This window comes from Lepus europaeus, chromosome 3, assembly GCF_033115175.1.
Source record: "Lepus europaeus isolate LE1 chromosome 3, mLepTim1.pri, whole genome shotgun sequence".
Taxonomy (NCBI): domain Eukaryota; kingdom Metazoa; phylum Chordata; class Mammalia; order Lagomorpha; family Leporidae; genus Lepus; species Lepus europaeus.
Window position 1 is genome coordinate 86,869,805 of NC_084829.1, and position 14,456 is coordinate 86,884,260.

Sequence of the window (14,456 nt, forward strand, 5' to 3'; positions counted from 1 at the left end):
CAAATTTGCATTATCGAAAAAGAGGACCCGGACCCTGCAGAGTGGGTGTGTGTCCTCCCTCTGTTGTGGACCACAATCCTATGGCAGTTTGAGATGTTTCTTAAGAGAACAGGGGCTGGCGCTGTGGCAGAGTAGGTTAAGCCTCTGATCCAGCTCTTTGTTTATGGCCTGGGAAATCAGTAGCTGGCCCAATGGCCGGAGCTGTGCGGATCCGAAGCTAGGAGCTTCTTCCAGGTCTCCCACGTGGGTGCAGGGGCCATGGACTTGGGCCATCCTCCACTGCTTTCCCAGGCCATAACAGAGAGCTGGATTGGAAATGGAGCAGCCGGGACTTGAACCGATGCCCATGTGGGATGCCACAGCGCCAGCCCCCCAGGTTCAGTTCTGGTCCTGTTTCAGAAACTCTTGAGAAAGGAGGATTGTGTATGGCTAGGCCAACACCAGGTGTTTCCCAGATGCATTTACTTAATTCTTGCTCATGTTCGCATCTGCCTCAGATGGGTCAGCAGATGGCGCTACACACCTAAACTTCCGTCTAACCCTAAGCCAGCACTACTTAATAGAGACAGGTGATTTTCAGTTTTCCAGCAGTCCCATTAACGGAAGAAAGAAGCAGGTGAGATTCATTTTAATGTTATTTAACCTGATATAGCTGTAGCATTTCCAACATGCAGTTAAAGTAAGAAAATTACAAACGAGGTATTTTACATTTTTGGGGTGGTGTATTTTTCAAAATCCAAAGTGTATTTTATCCTTACGGTACATCACAACTCAGATTGGCCACATAGGATGGGTCCACAGTACTGAGAAGACTGAACACATGGATTCCAGTGAACCTGAGTAGCCAGAAAAACACAGGGGCCTGGGTTCAGTGATCAAAATACGTTTGGGTGAAGAAAGCAACCCCTTGTTAGCATCCAGAGGCTGCAGGGTGACATCGGTGCTCTTTGCCAAGGGAGTGAGGATAAGGCTACTTCACCCCACACTCAGGGTTTCTCGTTGGTTGCCTCACACACAGGCAGACCTGAGTCAGCCTGGCATCTGCGGCGAGTTTATCCCATGCACAAAGGCAAACATAGGAAATGATCACTTGAGTTCTCTGTGGTCAGGTGCAATTTCCTTGTCAGTTACTTCACAGCTCTGAGCCTACTCAACGTGGCATTTGCTGGAGGCTTCCAATGGGCGTTCAACCTTCACATGGTGAACCCTGTCCCGTGACACCTGTAGAATTTTGGCCCAGAGCAGGGCACGTTATGCCACTCTCAGCTTAGTTCTGCTCCAAGAGCTAAAGACAGACAGCCAGGACAAGCAGCTCCTTGTTATGGGCTGGGGCGGGGGAGACAGGGGATGGCCTTTGTCCATGGTGCGGTGTTTGCACAGGGCTTATAATGATATGAAAGAATGTTTGATTTCCCTTTTATATGCTTTGGATAACAAACGGACACTCAGATCCTGGAGAGTGTCTCCGTAACACAAGAGGTCTGTTGTTGGGGACACGGATGTCGCCACACAGCAGAGGCTGCGGCCCTTTATGGGCTCGTGGCGTTTGCCCCTCTGCTGATGAAAAAGTCACTGTGCTTCTGCTCTACACTGGGTTTACTCCGTTCAGAAAGAAAACACACCTACTGCCTGGGCCCCAGTCAATGGCAAGAGAGCTCTACCAGGAGCTGCCGTCGGTAAAGTCATCGCAACGGCAGATAGAAAACACGAGGGGAGAGAGGATGGGCGGGAAAAAGGAAAAATCAACAACGCTAGTGTCAAAGTCCTTGAAGCAAAAGGCCATATAAAATTTCAGCAGAGCTGCTTTTTAAAGAGGGTCAGAGAATGGTCAACTCTAGGTTTTTTTTTTTTCCCCCTGCGTGAAAAGTCCCCTCTGTTTTTCATTGGGTCTGCTGCCCCTGCAGCAAGGGGGGCACCTGTGGATGAACAGGTGGGGAGTCCGGGCTGTGCTCCTGAAGACGCCCAGTGGGAGCCTGCCCAAGTCCACTTATGATTTGACTGGCAGTTTCCAAGCCAGCAGGCATGTGCCCTGGAGGTCAAGGGCAGTGCCTAGCCTTCCGGTCCCTTGTAGAACATTCCTGTCTTGGGTAACCACAAAGTTCCTGTGGTCCACACATTCTCCACATGAGGCCAGAAGGTCACATAAGAGGACTCGGCCTTGGAAAGTGGAAACATAATGAGAAGGCCAAGGCCAAGGCCAGGGCCCTCTGCCTCCTTCTTCTGGGGCATTACTGCTTAGGGTTTCCCATCTTTGTATCCTGCTCTGTGCTTGTTCACTGCGAGTTGACGTCTCAGCACAAGTCTGACTTCCATGGCCTGGGCCCTCTCCCCAGTGGAGAGCAGCCAACCTGAGCAGACCAAGAGCCCTGCCAACCATCACCTCCACCCTTGCCAATGGCTGGGTCACATCCTCACGGCCACACATGGCTCTGGGCAGGCAGGCTGCGTGGGAAGGGCATGGGCTTCGCAGATGGGTGCTGATGTCTTGCAGCTCCAGGCCTACCCCTTCGCTTTCCAGCAGAGGTGCAGAGAGTCAAGGGCACTTTGTCAGCAAGCCAAGGGCCAACAGGGCACCATGGGCCGCAGCCACTAGTTGCACAATGAGCTTGTGTTGATTTTGGCTGCCCCCAGTCAAGCACTGACTCTCCTCTTCCCTGTCGAATGCAACAGACTGGAGGTCAGGCTTTAGCAGGGATCTGTGCCGCCTGGCTGAGTGATGACCAGAGGAGGGTTAGCCCTTTGGGTCTCCGCTCTGCGGCCATCAGGTAGATGGTGCCTGCTTGCACCCAGGGACGTCTGCCTCAACAGATGACAAAGATGGGAAGCAGCTGTGACATGTGGATGGGGCCTGACGTCTCAACGTGCCTTCCTGGGTGCTTTGTGCACCTGCCAGACAGCCAGAGGCGGCTGCAGGTAACCTTGAGGCCGGCACTTTCTTCTCGCCAAGGGGGAACCGTGTGGCTCCACTTCTCTCCCCTGCCAACACTACTCCCATTCTGTAGCCTCAACCACCATCTCACTCCCTGCTAAAAAAAAAAAGTTCTCTAAACAAATGATGTAACTCCTTACAGAAAAGGCAAATATGAGACAGAAACGGAGAAAAAGCTCCGATCCCTAAGCAACGGCTGTTGCCCGGATGGGCTGCCCCGTGATCATCCTCATTTGCCTGTACGGAGTTGTACTCAGATGGTGCTCTATGTGGCTCATCTCGCCTCGCCATGCCTCCTGCCTACCTCACTCGCCTGGGGCCTCTGGTGCACAGGCTGGGGCTTCCTGGAGAAGCACATGTTATGGGAAAAGCCGCACACAATCTCTTCCCTCCAGAGATCCCAGTGGAAGAGCGGTTTGGGGGTAATTGGCCCTAACTCCTGCTGTGACTTCACCGTCCGATGCTGAGTGGGAGTCATGGGAGAGGGGTGCTGTTGACACCATACCCCACGATTTAGGACAACGTGGCCAGCTCTCCACGGCCCGTAACGTGTGCCATGCTAAGACCCTCAGATCACAGGGAGTTGCTGGGGGAGGGAAGCAAGATGCCCACTGGGCTGGAGATCCTGCGGCTGCTGCTGGACAGGGACCACTCGGCGCTAGGCAGACGCCAGTGACAAAAGTCTCTCCTCCCAGACCAAGAAATGTTCCCTGGACAACTGTCCCCCCACCCTCTCCCTGAGTCACTCAGTCGTGGTCTGTAATTCGTTAGTTGCGTGACCTCAGCCAAGTCTTTCATTCTGTGTCCCAGGGTTCTCTGAGGGTCTGCGAACCAGGGGGAGGTGACACCTGTCCTCCTTAGCTGATGGGCTTCTTACTGTGGAGGGGAGATTGGACAGCGGGTGGAGAAAGTGCTTTGGAAAGCCTGAATGGCCTCATAGCTAGGTGGCCCTGGGTCTCTGGCTCAGTGCTCGCTGTCACCTAGCTCCTTCTCCCAGACATTCAGGACGCCTTGGCATTCCAGGAGCTAAGATGGTTCTTCCAGGCAGCATGAGAACACGGCTTTTGTGAGAAGCACAGCTGACTGCTGTGCTGCTCAGGCAGGTCTTCTTCTTAGGCAGACCAATAGCAGACACTTCAGAAAACAGGCCTGATTCACCAAACCACAAACATGACTGCAAGAATCTGACACACAACACGTGTCTCAAGGTTAGCATTTGGGCGGGAGGAGTTAGTCAGACGTGGTTCTTCTACATCATTTCAGCGTTTCTTCGGGATCTCTCTCTCTCTCTCCCTCTCTCTCTGTCTCTCTCTCACACACACACAGAGCTACACCTCTTACACACTGCACTTGCTTGGGCCTCTGGTTTGCTGGGTGGCGCTAGTATCATTCTACTCGTGCACTTTGCACTCAGTGTCCACTCACTCTTCCCTCTCAGTGTAAAACATGATGAGAAAGCACGTGCAACTCATCAGCACTTTTTTGGCTGTGCAAAGAATGTATCTCTCTAGTATGTCTTTACTGAAAACTGCAATTCATTAGAAATGCTTTGGGTACAAAAAGCTTACTACTTGGAAAGTGACTGTGACTTCTCTGTAATTTTCAAATTTCAGAAACACACCTATAAACCACAATGAGATACTGCATCACGGCCAGGTGGTTGTTAATAAGAAAAAAAAAAAGTGCACAATAACAAGTGTTGATGAGGATGTGGGGAAACTGGATCCTTCCTACCTGCTGGTGGGAATGTAAAGTGGTACCTTGCAAAGCAGTCTGGTTGTTCCCCAAAGGGTTAACTATATTCATAAGACACAGCAATTCTATTCCTAGCTGTATAATGAAGAGAAGTGAAAACATATGTCTACAAAAAAATCTTGCACTCAAATGCCCAGAGCAGCACCATTCCTGATAACCCCCCAGAGTGGCTATTCTGAATGTCCCTGGGCCCACGAACAGATCTGCACAATAGAATGTTATTCAGCAATACAAAGCAATGAAGTACTGGCACGGGACAGTGTTCCTGGCTGCTGTGTCAACGGCAGAGGGGAGCCCTGAAAACATTACTCTACGTGAAAGAAGCAAGATAAAATACTGTATGCTGTAAGACTGCATTTACACAAAATGTCCAGAACACGAAAGTCTGCAGAGCCACAGGCCAACTAGCGGTTGCCTGGGGTTGGCAGTCGTATGGAATGAGGGCCACTGCTAATGGGGATAGAATTTCCTTCCGGTGTGATGAAAGTGTTCTGGATGGGTGGGCACTGTGGCGTAGTAGCCTGAGCCTCTGCCTGTGGCGCTGGCATCCCTGTGGGTGCCATTTCGTGTCTCGGCTGCTCCTCTTCTGATGAAGCTCTCTGCTATGGCCTGGGAAAGCAGCAGCAGATGGCCCAAGCACGCCCACTGCACCCATGTGGGAGACTCGGAGGAAGCTCCTGGCTCCTGACGGGCTCAGCTCTCGCTGTTGCGGCCATTTAGGCAGTGCACCAGCGGATGGAAAACTCTGTCTGTAACCCTTCCTCTCAAATAAATACATAAAATCTTAAAGAAAAAAAAGAAAGTATTCTGGAATTAGATGGTGGTGCTATACAACACTCTGAATATATTAAAAACCACTGTTTAACAGTGTGCATTTTACGGTATGGAAATGGCATCTCAATTTAAAAAATTAACCTATGTGGGATACACATACATGAAATTCAAACATTACATGTACACAAATGAAACGTTCCCTATACTCCTACTCCCCAACTTTGCTTCCAATTTTCTCTTATTCTCTGTACTGATTTTATTATTTATATGCACGTGTATGAGACAAAAGAGGACCTTGTTATGCACCTGTTTTGTGACCTTTTTCTACTTAATATGACTTGTTCAGTTTTCTCATCATTGAAGGCAAGAGAAAAATTCCCAAGCTGACTTCTTAAAGAACACAGCAAACCTAGAAGTCATAAAGAGAAAGACTGACACTTTGGTTATACAAAACTTAAACTTTTCTCTAAAAAGGCTATAAATAAATAGAGACATCGTGGGTAACGTTTACGAGAAGAGGTTAATGTTCCTAATACTAGGGATTCAGATTCCTATAAATTTAAGTCAAACAACACAAAAGAAAAATGGGCAAATATATAAACTGGCAATTCTCAGTGAAAGAAATACAAGTGGCGATACACATACAAAACACATATCAACCTCATAAGTAGTCTCCATTTTTTGTCTATCAATGGGCAAAACGTAAAAGGACAGGTGACAGCCAGTACTGGTAAGAATGGGCAGAAATGGACACTCCCAAATTGCAACAAGATATGTGAACTGCTGCAACCTTTTGGGAAGGTAATTAGGTGCTGTTTAATAAATGGGCACACCCTTTGCCTCGCCTATGAAAAAGCTCCTATGCTAACAATATGTTCACAAAACTGTTTACTGCAGGAATTTTTGTAAGAGAGGAAAAACTGGGAACAACTGGGATGTCTGTTGATGGTGACAGCGGAATAAATTGTGATTTATGGGGCCGTGGACACTGCAGGGGCATGTGCTGGCCCTGTGAGAGCTGCCTGAAGGCACGCACACAGAAGACAGCTATGTGGCGGAAACACGAAAAGGTAGCTGCGGAGTAATTACACAGAGTGATGCCATTAAGATGAAGCCCCGGCTCCTGGAGATTCAAATACGGATTTGTCTGAGGGTGCCTGAGAAGTTTGTGGAAAGTGGAATTACGAGGTCAGCTGGGGCAGGCGTTCGCTGCAATGGATAAGACGTAGTGATGAAGTCGCCTGCATCCCATACTGCAGCGCCTGGGTTCAAGTCCCAGCTCTGCTCCAGATGCCAGCTTCCTGCTGACGCAGGAAAGGAGGCGGCAGGTGACAGGTGAGGCTCCAGTACCTGGGCCTCTGCCACCAACATGCGAGGCTTGAGCTGACTCCGGCCTGGCCCAGCCTTGAGTGCTGCAGGCATTTGGGGAGTGGTCCAGTGGGTGGAAGATCTCTGTCTGTCTCTATGTCTCTTTCTGTCTTACATATAAGTAGGTAAAACTAAGTAAATAATTCAGAAAATTTATTTTGCTTCCAAAAAATGTTGAAGTCCATGCAGGTTTTTTGTAACATGTATTTCTCACATACTTTTTATAGGCCTCTTACATACTGTGGTAGGCACACAGAAAGTTTGTTAAATTTGGTATACCAGGGCTGGGCGTGTTGCACTTTTATTATTTAAGAAAGTAATTTTCAAACGATGATTATTAATAAAAGACAACATTGTGCCAATTCAAGCTTTGTTTTAAAACCAGGGAACAGGGGCCGGCGCTGTGGTGCAGTAGGTTAATCCTTTGCCTACGGCACCAGCATCCCATATGGGTGCTGGTTTGAGTCCTGGCTGCTCCACTTCTGATCCAGCTCTTTGCTATGGCCTGGGAAAGCAGCAGAAGAAGTGCTTGGGCCCCTGCACCTGTGTGGGAGACCCGGAAGAAGCTCCTGGCTCCTGGCTTCGGATCAGCCCAGCTCTGGCCATTGCGGCCATCTGGGGAGTGAACCAGTGGATGGAAGACCTCTCTCTGTCTCTCCCTCTCACTGTCTGTAACTCTGTCAAATAAATAAATAAAATCTTTAAAACAAACAAACAAACCAGGGAACAGTTCAAAAAGACAGGAGAAGTCCATGTTTAGGAGATAGAAGAGCTACTTGACATGGAAAAACCATAACATCCTACGGAACGTGGAGCACATAAGTGATTTTCCGTGATCTAACCCTTGAGCTCCTCACACAGGTGCACAGAGACATCAGGAAGAGGCACAGCTATGAGGCCAGAGAGCAGCCGGGGCAGCAACGCCTCTTCTGGTTACAACCCAGGCGGGGAAGGGTTGGCCTCCAGTGTACTTGCCGGGGACAACGCTCCCACCAGGGTCCATGTGGGTCCCCAAAGCGAGTTATTAAAGCCAAGAGGGGCCGTTAAGCTAGACCCTGAGACAATTCTGGGGAAACCTAATCTCCAAGCCAGAGAAGCGAGAGCATCAGAGTACGGAAGACCTAGTTGTACTGGCGAATGTCTCTCTTTTCACTGTTTAGGAAGGCAAACAGAGCCTTTTTTTTTTTTTTTTTTTTAAAGTAAAAAAGAATCTTAAAAAATGTGGAGGTATTTTTGGAGGGGAGCGTTGTCCTGTTTGTGGCTGTTTTACAGGTTGAATGAGTGTGCCTTTTCACTGAGTTAGCATTTTCAGTTCTAAGGCAAAACAACGGAACGTCTGAACACAGGAAAACCCAGGTGTTGTCGAGGGCACTGAGTTCTGGAAGGTGATTCGAAGGTCTCTTTTGGGACAGCTGGGGACAAGAGGAGATGTATCTGCAATGGACAGTCCTTGAACGTATGCAAATGTCAGAAAAATGCAACCTCCCGAGCTGAGTTGGTGGGGGGGTTCCCAAAGGACAAAACCCAAAGGCTGGGAAGCGCCTGTCCTGCTCACTACACCAGTGCTTGGTCAGATGTCTCATCTCGTGGGTGAACTGGACCCGGTGCTGAACCTTCTGCGTCAGGACACCTATTAACAGCTTCAGGGACAAAACGCAAATCACACAAAAGTTGTGGTCGGAGGGAAGGAATGAGTGAGCAGACAGAGTGCAAAACCTCCCCCTCTGTTCATGAATCTTCTAGCCTCTCAAGGTCAAAGACACAGGTGTGAAACCTGGCTCAGGGTGCAGGGCTCATGCCTCCATCTCAAACCCAAGATGAACAGCCCCCAGCCCAGTGTCCTTTCCACGCTCTTTCAGTTAAATTGAAGCTTGTCTCGATTGCAGGGTTTTTTAGTCTTTCTCCACTTCTGCCAGGCAGGAACAGAAGAGCACGGACCCGCCTGGCTTGCAAAGGAGAGGAAGTGACCACAGGGCATTTCCATTCCTGCAGCTGGCACAGGGAGCCCTAGAATCCTCTTTAAAACACGCCTGAGCTCAGACCTCACGTGCTTCACGCCGCTCAGGCCAAGGCTGCATATACCACACGGGGCCCAGTGAAAAGCCGCCTCCGCTCGCACGGCATTTCTGCTGTCTGCTTGTGTTCACGTCCTGGGCCTTCCACCTGCCTGTGGCCCAGGCACTGCAGACCACTGCCACGTGCCCCTGCCCAGCGAGGACTGCATTTCCCTCCTTCCTGTGCTCTCAGAAATGACCCGGCACCCACTCTTGGGCACTTATGCTCAGGAGGCAGGTCTGGGACACAGGTGGCTGTCTCAGGTTGGTTCCTGGCAGCCAGCAAGTGTTACAGACTAAACACAACTTGGCTCCCCAAGCTCATGCAGCTGTTTAGACCACAAAGTCTTAATGTTAAGGGTTGAGGTATGACGGGGTGGGTATTTGATCTAATTATGGCACCTGACAGGTGCTTTTGCTGGGAGCTGTTCTGGCCACTGGGGGCTTGTCCTCAGAAGGTAGGTCTCCCAGGAGGGTTGGTTATTTAAGCTCAGTTCGGCCTAGCTCACCATGTGATGGCTCTTCTGAACCCACTCCACCCCTACCAGCTTCTACCAGACACCAGACTGGTGGGGCCCCCAGATTCTGAACAATGAACCCCTAAACTGCAAGCTCAAACAAATCTTTTCCTTCCCAACAAGTTCCTCTTGGGTATTTTAAAGCCACGAAAAGACGACTAACGCACCAAGGCAGTAGAGCGAGTGCCCAGAGACGGCAGGCACACCCTCAGGTCTCTGGGGCAGTGCCCGTGGTACTGGGAAGGTGGGGATGCAGGCGGCTCTCACTCTTTTGTCTCCTTGGCCACCTGAGTCTTGCTTGCCATGTGGCTGGTGTTGTTCCTGCTCCCTCTCCCAGCAATGGTGAGACACGGATGGAGCCTCTGGGGATGTTTATCCCTAAAGCACTTTTGCTTCTCACGTGGACGAAAGGGCTCCTCTACCCCCTAATAGTCCTCAAAATAACTTTCTTAAAAATGAGAGCTTGGGAAATCCACCAGACAGCTGTGTGGCTGCCTGGGGGTGCTTCTGCAGTGACCCCTGGACCAACAGAGGGCGGGCGGCCCATCAGCTGCACCATGATGGACATGGGAGGGCCTGGGGCCTTTTGCTGACAAGAAGAATCTCCCAGGGGCTGGAAAAGCACACGGTTGGTGTTGACTATCTGGTTTCAATCCATCAACTCTGAAGGGGCTTCTACATTCTCCCTCCTACCAAAGGGGGGAAGAGCAAGGGGGAGGGTCTGGATGAGTACAGCAGCCTTTTAAGGCAGACAGAGGGGAGGAAAGGGAGGAAGAAGGCGGAGCTCTCAAGTGCCTGAGTGCTATGTGTTAAGCTTATCTATATCTATATCTATATCTATATCTATATCTATCTATTTATAAAATTCACTGAGTAGTTTGATTCCGGGTGTTGAGTACTGAAATCCAGACCGAGTATCAAGTGCCCCCTAGGACAAAAGTGGGTCATCTGGAACCACCTGCAGCAGCAGCAGCCCGCCTCCAAGGATGGGAGAGGCAGGTGGTTTAGCGTCACCTTTAATCTTGGCAAAGAAGAACAATCTGGGAGCGGTGGTGGGCAAAGTCCAGACAAGGACCAAGAGAGTGGGTCACATGCTAGAATTGATGTGGGTTCCCTACCTCCTGGCCCCTGTCCTGCACAGGACACGACTCACTGTCTGCTTCCGAGAACGATCCGGATTCGTCGCTGGAGTTGGTTCCGTAAGACTGCTCACATTTAATCTGGGGTCGCACTTGGTTGTACATGCCATCTCCCATCAGGCCTGGCTCCTGGTGTTCCGTGGCAGGGAATCTGGCTCCCTGGGAACAGGGCGAGGAGGAGAACTCGCAGAGCGGGAGGCTGCAGGGCGAGCCCCCGCTCCCGTCCTCTGCGTAGGAGTAGGAGGAGCAAGAGCTGGAAGTCCTGGTCCTGGTCTCCAGTGGGGGTGAGCGAGGGCACACTTTGATGGGCACCGGGCAGCTGGTGTTGGGCCGCATCCTTCCTGGCAGGTGGTCGGCCATCAGCCCACCGTGGGAATAGGCCTGTGAGGTGGCCAGGGACTGGCCGGCTCCCATCCAGAGCCCCTTGGGCACCGGCTCGGACAGGTCCTTGTCCAAACTGCTCACCCCGGAATACTGATGCACCGTGGTGCTCCCTTGGTCGCACGCACTGGAGGAGAAGATCACACTCCTCCGGTCCAGCTCACCCTCCTGCTTACAGAGGGCCTCCAACCCAGGCCCCCGGAGCGGCGAGCCCATGGGGAAAGCAGAAGAGTCCTTTTGGCCCGCAGGGGGCTGTCCATAACTGCCCACGAAAGGGGGGTAGTCAGTTTTAAGGTCACCCTGAGTGATCCCCTTGTCGAAAGGGCACGCCGAACTCCTGGCAAAGTGCTGCTGAGATGTGCTGGGCAGGCCAGCCAACTCCACACCTTTTGTGATACTGAAGAGAGAGCGCAAGCAGGAGGGTGACGCCACGCCCCTGGCTCTCTCGAGGCAGGTGGCACCGGTGGCGGGGGCGCTGGGAGCCGGGGCGGGGCTGGGCTGCTTGCGCTCCATCTCCACGTCCCCCACTCTGTCCTTGGCGTCGGGCTCATCCCCGGACAGGCAGAGCGTGACGCTCTCTTCCTCGTTCTCCTCGCTGGGCGGCTCGCTTTTGATCTGCCCCACGGCCAGCCCTGGCTTGAGCCTGCTGCCAGAGTTGTCCTCACTGAATGTGCTTGCAAAACCTGAGGTACTGTGAGATGATGCGTTGTAGACGTTCTTGGTACATGCAAGCTGGTACTTCTTGTATCTGGGGTACTGCGTCAGCGCGTCCTTCTCTGAGCTCTCCTTGGTGTCCGGGGGCACATCCGACTCGCGCAGCAACGCCTCTCCCTTCTCGGCTACCGGCATGGCGCCGCCACCCTCAAAGCCGATGGGGTCTGAAAGCATCTGGTCCCTGGGGCAAGCCATCTTGGCCGTCTCGGAATCCATCGTCTCCTCCTCCTCTTCCTCCTCCTCTCCCGCCGAGTTCTCGCGGGCGTCGTGCGGCCGCGGGCACGCGGCGTCCTTGCGACACACGAACAGGCCATCGTCGCTGCTCAGGAGCTGGGTCTGCAGGAAGCTGAAGCACGAGTCCTCCAGGTTGTGCATGCGCAGGAACTCGGCGCAGCGGATGACCTCGCGGATGTTTTCTCTGCTGAGTAACAGCTTGGCCGTGTAGGCGAACTGTAGCAGTGGCCCGAAGCCCCTGGCCGTGACCTGCAAAACAAACAGGGAAATTGGCAACATTACCATCAGCAGTGCTTTTGTCCCGAACCTCTCAACTGAAGCAAGATAAGCAGACAATGCTAATGTCCCGGAATAAAGCCTGCAAAGGAGCAGTTAATCTCGTACTGGGTCAGCAATGATTCTGCTTCCAATAATTACTGCCTGTCTCCAGCGTGCCACCGCTGCACTTCATCACGGGCACAGGCGGAATTGAAAATCACCGGGGTCAAGTGGCTGAACAAGATGACAACGGGTTCAGTGTTTACGCTAATGAAATATCCTGGCAAGAGCGCACGGTAACAATGGGCAGCCTATTAATTTCCCTCCCAATCAGTCCTGTTGAGAGCTTCTCCACCGAGCGAGCCAGTGCCCTGATCCCTCTTGCCGCTCGCTTCAGCCAAAGACAGCAGGCTCATTTTCTTTTCTTTTTAATGAAAAGATTCATTTATTTATTTTGAAAGTTACAGAGAGAGAGGGAGAGACAGAGGGAGCTTCCATATGCTGGTTCACTTCCCACATGGCCACAATGGCCAGGAGCTTCATCCAGGTCTCCCATGTGTGTGTGTCCTGGGGTGGGGGGGGCGGGCAAACCCTTGGGCCATCTTCCCTATTTTTTCAAGACCATTCACAGGGAGCTGGATTGGAAATGGAGCAGCCAGGACTCCAACCGGCACTCATATGGGATGCCGGCATCGTGGAAAGTGGTGGCTTTACCTGCTTTGCCACAGCGCCCCTCCTAACAGGTTCATTTTCTTGTGCGCCACATTACCAACAGGGCCCTATCAAACACCAAGTCCATGGGGTTTCTTTTACTTTCTTTTTTTTTTTTTAAATTTTATTTGAAAGATTTACAGAGGGAGAAGGAGAGGCAGAGAGATGGAGATAGAGAGAGAGAGAGAGAGAGAGGTCTTCTATCCGTTGGTTCATTCCTCAACTGGCCTCAACAGCTGGTGCTGTGCCAATCTGAAGCCAGGAGCCAGGAGCTTCTTCTGGGTCTCCCACGGAGGGTGCAGGGGTCCAAGGACTTGGGCCATCTTCTACTGCCTTCCCAGGCCATAGCAGAGAGCTGGATCAGAAGTGGAGCAGCTGGGACTCAAACTGGCGCCCACATGGAATGCCAGCACTGCAGGCAGCAGCTTTATCCGCTATGCCACAGCAACGGCCCCATCCATGAGGTTTCAAAAAACAGTTCTCCCTCACCTCCAATGTTAAAAGACACATTAAAACCAACTCTCACTTTGCTCTATCATCACTGTTTCTATGTGGGACTTCAAGTCGCCAGGCCACACCTGACCTTAGAACGATGCCACACAAAGGGTGTCCACGAGAAACCAACTCCTGGTCCATAAGGAAAGGCAGTTACAGAGCTAAACCAAGTGGCTCTCACTGAAATGGCTGAAGCGGTGGCGTGGCTCAGGACGTGGCTGCTGCTTCCCTAGTAGCAGCGGCAACGCCATGCAGTTGTCTTCTTCCCCAGTACCTCTGCAGGGGCCAAGCCTCCCCCTACGTGCTGCTCATCCATGCTCGCACAGATTGAGAACGAGGGACTTCTGCACAGCTGGCATCCGTGCCTGTGTGTGTGCATGTACACATGCATGACCGAGACGGTTAAAACACGTTGCCTAAGACCAGTTGTTTTTCTGACGGAAATGGATTACACTTGCTGCTACTTCCTTACCCATAAGTAAAACCAAGTCTCCTCTATGTTCTTGCAAGCTCATCTGAGCCCAGCACAGGAAGGGGAGGCAGGTCTATGATTAACGTGTCTATGATTGATTAGATGAAGGTTTTGGTGGGGTCCTTGCTGGAAGCTGCATTGGCAAAATTCCTGCTGGGAGGGTCTCTGCAGTGCAACACGGACTGGCAAGCTCTGAAGCTGCCTTCTGTGTGTTCCAAACTCAGGGCAGCATGCAGAGCCATACTCCTCCAAGGACCTAGAACCACTGGACAAGATTCAGCTCTGATGCCACACCCTCTGGGAGCCCACCCCGATCCTCTGAGAACGAATGGCGCCAGCCCTTCCACTCCCGTGGACAGTGAGGGAATGTTCTGGATCCGCCTGGGCAGCCCTGATTCTGTATCTCTGTACTCGCTCCAGTAGGAGAAACTTCTTAGACACACAACTGAATGGCATTTTAAATGTTAACATTCTTAAAGCACTTAAATAAAATTCCAAATAAAAAAATGGTCCTTGTAGTTAATGTGTCTAGAGATAGTTGTTAAAAAAAAATCAAAACGGGCCAGCGCTGTGGCGCAGTGGGTTAACACCCTGGCCTGAAGTGCTGGCATCCCATATGGGCACGGGTTCAAGACCCGGCTGCTCCACTTCTGA

The 14,456-nt window shown here is 51.5% G+C and overlaps 1 protein-coding gene across 1 annotated transcript in view; it reads right to left on the reverse strand.

Moving 5' to 3' along the window:
- The window catches only part of BACH2 (BTB domain and CNC homolog 2), a 381,025-nt gene that overhangs the window by 9,190 nt on the left and 357,379 nt on the right, over positions 1-14,456 (reverse strand). Inside the window, exon 5 of the mRNA XM_062187613.1 lies at positions 10,517-12,115. Coding sequence (XP_062043597.1) covers positions 10,517-12,115 — 1,599 coding nt within the window. The remainder of the gene's footprint in view (positions 1-10,516; positions 12,116-14,456) is intronic.